General features: G+C 44.2%; 1 protein-coding gene across 1 annotated transcript in view; it reads right to left on the bottom strand.

Moving 5' to 3' along the window:
- Positions 1-6,700, bottom strand: part of SAMTOR (S-adenosylmethionine sensor upstream of mTORC1) — a 70,413-nt gene extending 63,713 nt beyond the window's left edge. The window contains exon 1 of the mRNA XM_070617612.1: positions 6,372-6,700. Coding sequence (XP_070473713.1) covers positions 6,372-6,531 — 160 coding nt within the window. The 5' untranslated portion in view covers positions 6,532-6,700. The remainder of the gene's footprint in view (positions 1-6,371) is intronic.
- Positions 6,701-7,023: the final 323 nt, after the last annotated feature.

Consider the following 7,023-nt stretch of genomic DNA (forward strand, 5'->3'; position numbering starts at 1 on the left):
AACCTGTTCAAAGTTTCTTGGGGTCATGGAGTTGCTCAGTATTTTAAAGCAGTGTTGAAGGCCATGTAAGGAAAAACAATCTTAGGAAATTGAAATTAAAAACAGTCTGGGACCAACCCTGGTGACCAAGTGGTTAAGTTTAGTGCACTCTGCTTCGGGAGCCCAAGTTTGGTTCCTGGGTGCAGACCTACACTGCTCTGTTAGCGGCTATGCTGTGCTGGCAGCCCACATACTAAAAAATAGAGCAAGACTGGGATCGATGTTAGCTCAGGGCAAATCTTCCTCTGCAAAAAAAACCCCCCAAAAAACAAACAAAAAAACCAGATCGTCTGTTATCTTAACTTTAAAAACAATTGCAAAACTTTGTTTCAGGAAAAGCACTAACATTACATTCGTTCTTTCAGGGCTTTTTTGTTTATTTGTTTTGCTGAGGAAGATTAGCCCTGAGCTAACATCTGTGCCCATCTTCCTCCACTTTATTTGTGGGTTGCTGCCCCAGCATGGCTGACGAGTGGTGTAGGTCTGCATCCAGGATGTGAACTCACAAACCTGAGTCAATGAAGTGGAGCATGCTGAAGTTAACCACTATGTCATTGGGCTGGCCCCCATTCTTTCATTTTCAGACCTTTTGGGTTTAGTTTAAAACGATTTCTCATTTAGAGATTTCTCCCTTTCCCCCACAATTTTCCTGTTTTAGGTGTTTGCTAAAGAATACTCAATCACAAATGTATTTTTCAGCTTATCCTAAACTGCTATTCTAGCTCACTCTTTGTCTCAAACTATGAAGATGAATTTGAATAATCAATAAGAATTACACATCTAAACTAGGCTATTTAGTCACTGACTTTTAGTCTTTTTGTTTTCTTCTTATTCTTCTCCCCAAAGCCCCCAAGTACATAGTCGTATATTCTAGTTGTAGGTCCTTCTAGTTGTGGCATGTGGGATGCCGCTCAGCACAGCTTGATGAGCGGTGCCATGTCCGCGCCCAGGATCAGAACCAGTGAAGCCCTGGGCTGCCAAAGTGGAGTACATGAACTCAAGCACTGAGCCACAGGGCTGGCCCCTAGTCACTGACTTTTAAAATACAGTTCACAATTGTTAATCTTTATAACACAGTTTTTTCTGGATTTAGTCTACAGAACCAACCTATCCTGTGTTCTCCTTTTCTGTTTCAGTATCAGTAATCTGTCTTGCTTATTTTAACTACTTTTATAATATTATCATTGCTACTAACAATTGCTTTTTTTTGGTGAGGGAGATTGGCTCTGAGCTAACATCTATTGCCAATCTTCCTTTTTGCCTGAGGAAGATTGTCCTGAGCTAACATCTGTACCAATCTTCCTCTTTTTGCCTGAGGAAGACTGTCCTGAGCTAACATCTGTGCCAATCTTCCTCTATTTTGTATGTGGAATGCCGCCACAGCATGGCTTGATGAGCAGTGTGCAGGTCTACACCCGGGATCCAAACCCACGAACCCTGGGCCACCGAAGTGAAGTGCACGAACGTAACCGCTACACCACCAGGCTGACCCTCAACATTTTTTTTAATGTAAAAAAGTATAATAAAGGTCACCCATAATCCCAAAATCTTGAGAATACCACTGTTAACAGGTTAATATGTATTTTTCTTCTCTGACTGATTTATAAACTGCAAGGGTTTATGTGACGAACTGTTTTAATCTGTTTTGGCATACAGAATAAGTAAATTCAGCAACTGAATAAATTGACAAAATTTGTTAAAGTAAAGACATTCACAAAATAGGTCAAAAAATCCAAACTAGGGGTGGCTGGCCCTGTGGCTGAGTGGTTAAGTTCACTTGCTCTGCTTCAGCAGCCTGGGGTTTCACCAGTTCAGATTCTGGGCATGGACCTAGCACTGCTTATCAAGCCATGCTGAGGCAGTGTTCCACATATCAAAACCAGAAGGACCTACAACTAGAATATACAACTATGTACCGGGGGGCTTTGGGGAGAAGGAGGAGGAGAAGAAGAAGAAAAAGACTGGCAACAGATGTTAGCTCAGGTGCCAATCTTAAAAAAATTTTTTTAAAAATCCAAAATAGGGGCCAGCCCCATGGTGGAGTGGTTAAAGTTCCATGTGCTCCTCTTTGGTGGCCCATGTTCATGGCTTCGATCCCGGGCATGGACCTCCTTCACTCATCAGCCATGCTATGGAGGCATCCCACATATAAAATAGAGGAAGACTGGCACAGATGTTATCTCAGGGCTAATCTTCCTTAAGCCAAAAAATAAAGAGGAAGATTGTCAATGGACATTAGCTCAGGGCAAATCTTCCTGACCAAAAAATCAAAAATAAATGGAATGGAGATCATACTTTTATTTCTAACAGCTGTAGCCTTTACATCTTCTTGGAACTTTTACATGACTTATGTTTGGAAAAAGAGATGCCAAGGATAATACCAATCATTATAGGAATGGGCTTATGTGACTACAATTACGGGAAAAAAAACAAAAGACAACTGAAAATAAACATGGCTCTACTTCAGTTCTCAATTAGATATGTACTTATCAGGTAGATCTGATTAAACAATGAAGTCCATGCTGGGAAAGCAAAACTACCTGTTTCTTATTTAAACACTCTTAAGATTTATTTAAAATATTTTTGGCTTGCATGGAGGTCATATTTTAAAAGTTCTATATAGCAAAGACAGAAAACACCTATAGCTACAAGCATATTTCCATTTATATAAACTCAATCCAAAAGACTGTCCCTTACCTATAAATGGCTGACACCAGAAACATGCCTTTGCATCATCACTCACTGCTAGACATTTCCCTACCATTTCCTCTTGATGACTACTTCAGATATCAGCACTGCCCAGAACAGTGACTTGATATCCACCTCTCACTTTACCCTTATACAAATCAGCAAAGCCTCTTTAAGTGGTGACACAGGACAGGCAGTAAAATGAAGTAGAGAAGGGAAAAGTGGTAAAAGAAGAGTGTATTAAACCTACCTGCTAGTCTTTACCATCTTGTTCGCTACCCTATTCCCCAAGCCTGCCCATCACCATCAACAAGAATCAGCTGGACAAAGGGACTGGGAAGAGTGGGGAGAAATCTTTTTCTACCACAGCAGAAAAGAATTTTATTTTCATTTTTATTTCTGCTTCACTTTCAATTCCACTACAAGAGGTAAGGGAAGGAAAAACTATATTATCTAACCCTGACTCATTATCCAGTTCTCACTCCTGTCCTTACTATCCAGTGAATGTTGTGCCTCCTTCTTCACTCTACCCCAACTTATTTCCTTCCCTGCAATCTCTCCCCAAAACACCCACACCTCACATAGCCCCAACTCAGCTAATCATACCTATCCTATTCCCATCATTTTTTTTTTTTTTTAAAGATTTTTTATTTTTTCCTTTTTCTCCCCAAAGCCTCCCGGTACATAGTTGTATATTCTTCGTTGTGGGTCCTTCTAGTTGTGGCATGTGGGACGCTGCCTCAGCGTGGTCTGATGAGCATTGCCATGTCCGCGCCCAGGATTCGAACCAACGAAACACTGGGCCGCCTGCAGCGGAGCGTGCGAACTTAACCACTCGGCCATGGGGCCAGCGCCTATTCCCATCATTTTTATATCCTTTTATCTAACACAAATTCTAGGGCTACTTTCTGCTTACCATTTCCTCTCCCACTCTACCAACACTTGGAGTCACCATTAGGCATGGAATTGGGAAGAAAAAACCTATTATTCTCATAAAATATGTACAATGCTAATGATGAACTATCCAAACTTCAAGCAGGTTATTTTACTATTTTGGGGATTTGGCTCACTCATGTAAAAGTTAGAAACTAGTTTAGATCACCACTCCAAAATCTGACAGAATCCCAATGATAGGGATTCTGAAACTGTACATCTGAGGTGGAATTAATTATGTATTTTCTAAAAGACATCCAGACGAATCTACTGATCAGCATGTTTGGGAATCAGTGATAAATGCTAAGCCTTCCTCCAGTCTAACATTCCAAGATTCTAAGCTGGAATTTTCATTGCATTTTCTGATAGGAATATTATTATAACAGGACGGTAGTTTCCATAGTTATTGGTATTACAGTTCAGGTATGTTACTAATTAAATGGGCCTTTGTAACCTTACCTAGCACCTAAGCACCACTTATATTATTATTTTATGACCACAGTTGACTTGCAAATGAACTTGTAAAATGTGTCCACAGACTGGGGACCATCAGCATTATGATACTAAGACCTCAAAGGAAATCACTAAAAATTGTTTCTTTGGGATTATTATGTGCATAAACAGACCTTTTTTTTAAACAGATTGTCAAATCAAAACTGAGATTTGAGCTACATGTCCGAAATAAAGGTAGAAAGGGCATGCTCATTAGAATCTTTTACTTTGCTAGTTTACTGATGAGGCTTTGTTCATCATTGGAATAAAGCCTAGGGAAGTCTAGATCATTGGTGGAATTCAGTGCATTAAAATGCCTAAAGAACAGTCTCATTCAAATGTTTACAGACTGCCAGAACTTTACCTGCCCAGAAGCACAATAGATCATTCACTTAAGAACTACAAGTATCTATTCCAGCTCTGGTAACTTCCATCTACCAATTCTCGTTATACACAAGTGTTCCCTTGGTTAATATTCAGGCTTAAATACATGTTTCAACACGTGGGAACTAAGCAAGTATAAACAGCACTTGAAGACATGATGACACATTAGTAGTGTGTTAATTTAAGTGGAACCTATTCATGTATGAATAAATGAATAATGAATAATAATTATTATTAAAAAGGTAAAAATGGAAACTGAATTATATGCTAGTCATCTTTTTTTCTCTAAAGGTGTACTTGCTTAAATTTGCACAAAATAGCATGATAAAGGAAAATTTGTCCATTTATTTCCTCATTTCTCCAAACATGAAAATCTACAGTGAATGCCATTATGTAAGTGCATTCTCTGAAAATCAAGAATGATGCAATGGTTGCTATGGTAACTACTCATTTTATTGAGTAAATTGTGGGTTGGGGTTTAAAGCATTCTTTTAAAAAACAAATTTCAACATCTTTACTATACCCGATAAGTCTCTTTTTATTGCTACCTATTAAACAATAACTATAGGCCATCTTTGAGGATGACTATTTAAGCAGCTATTTAAAAAGCTAGGCTTGAGTTGCCAAGGGAGGAAAACTTTGGATTCAAAGTTTGAAAAATGAAGCACATCCACGACATTCAAAGGAACAAAAGACAGTTTTAATCTTCTAGAGTAACTGAAAAGTGTTTGTAAATCAAAGGTAACATGATCTTACATGTCTGTTCCCTCACTGTCATAATTTTACTTCCAATCCTAAATTAACTAAGTATAAAACACTAGAAGACTGCTGACTTTTCAGTTTGCAATGAAGCCAAAGCGAGAGCAAGTTGAAAGTTATCCTTCATTTTGATACTTAGAAGAAATTTCTCCTGAGCATACCAAAAAACTGGGAAGTTTCACTGTCATGTTATAAAATAGCTTAGTAACAAAGCCTATATTTGAAAATACCAAGGATAACTGTAGACCCCAACTATAAACACTCCTCAGGCACAAGCAAAAGCTACTAAGGCTTCTTCGTTTGCTTAAGATCTTGCATACGGGGGGTTCCCAGAGATGGCCGGCTTCGCTGGTAACTGTGTCCTGAGGAGGCTTGGTAGTTTCAGGGTCTTCAAAGCTAAACAATATTTTAAGAACCTGCGCCAGATCTCTTCCTCGCCCGCCTAAATAAACACTCAGACCCAGCTTTTGAAGAAGGTGGTAGTGGTTGGGGGGTATGGATGGAGCCCCTCCCCGCTTTAACAAGGTGAAGTCCACTGAGCTAAAAGGCCTGCTGGCTTCGCAGCCCTGGAGGCCCGGGAAGCCAGGCTCACCCGCAGGAGTGAGGTCCGAGGAAGGGGTCTGACCGGCGGCAGATCAGACAGGCCGGTGAGGCGCGAGGGAGCGAGGGCAGGCGGGCTCCTCGCAGGCCGTCTTTCTCAAACAGATTTTACCTGCCTTCGTGTTTTACCTCCACGTCTCTCTCCCTCCTCGGTGGGGCTGGACGTGTTTGTGAGTGTGGTGACAACAATCTCAGCACCCCGGCCGGGGACAGGGGACGGGAGGGGTGGGGACTCAGTTCCACCACAGGCCTGGAACTCTCCTGAAGGGCCCTCGAAGAAAAGGGGGCGGGAGGAGCGCGCCCGACGCCGACGGAGGACTCGACCAAGAAGGGGGCGTCCGGGCCTGGGAGAGCGGCAGCGGCTGACGTGCAGCTCCTTCAGGTTGTAATGGTGGCCCCTGGGGGGGAGGGGAGCGGTGACAAGGGGCTGGGGGCGAGGAGGCCTCCCCTCCCCCCCGGCTCCGCTCGCTGTTTACCTTCCCGGTACTTCTTGCGGAGCCGCCGGTGGACGCTCTTCACCACCCCGGAGAGCTTCTCCTGCTCCAGCTTCCGCTCCTGCTCCCGGGGCGGCGGGGTGCTGGGGGGCCCGGCCCCTTGCCCGCGAGCAGCGCTTCGGCCGCCGGCGCCCGGCTCCATGTCGCTGCTGCCGCTGCCGCCGCTGCCGCCGCCCCTCGGGCCCCCGCAGACGCCCGCCTGACGGAGGAGGTGGGGAAGGAGGAGGCAGCAGCGGAGGCAGCAGCCGGAGGAGGCAGAAGAGCTGGAGCGACGGCCTCGGGGGTGGCCTCTTTCCCAAACGCACAAGCTGATTGGTGGACTGTGGAGGGCTGGGCGGAAACGGAAAAGGCCAAGGGCCAATGGGCGGAGAGCGCTGGCGGCGCACAGGTTGTTTGGGAAGGCGAGCAGCTGGAGGAGGCGGGGCTCGCAGGCTGAGGGGAGTGAGGCGGTGGGAGCGCTAGGCCCCGGCTCCTCTCCGCTCCCCGCCCGTCCTCGGATTCTGTGCGCAGGCGCTGTGATGCGGCCACCGGAGACGCGCTGCGAGCCACGCGCGTGCGCGTCTGAGTTTACTTGGTTTGGACATCGGCTTTCTCACCGCCTCCATCCGTTTCACTACCTGAGAGTTGTATTCTG

Source organism: Equus przewalskii, chromosome 4 (genome assembly GCF_037783145.1).
Source record: "Equus przewalskii isolate Varuska chromosome 4, EquPr2, whole genome shotgun sequence".
In the NCBI taxonomy this organism is placed as follows: Eukaryota; Metazoa; Chordata; class Mammalia; order Perissodactyla; family Equidae; genus Equus; species Equus przewalskii.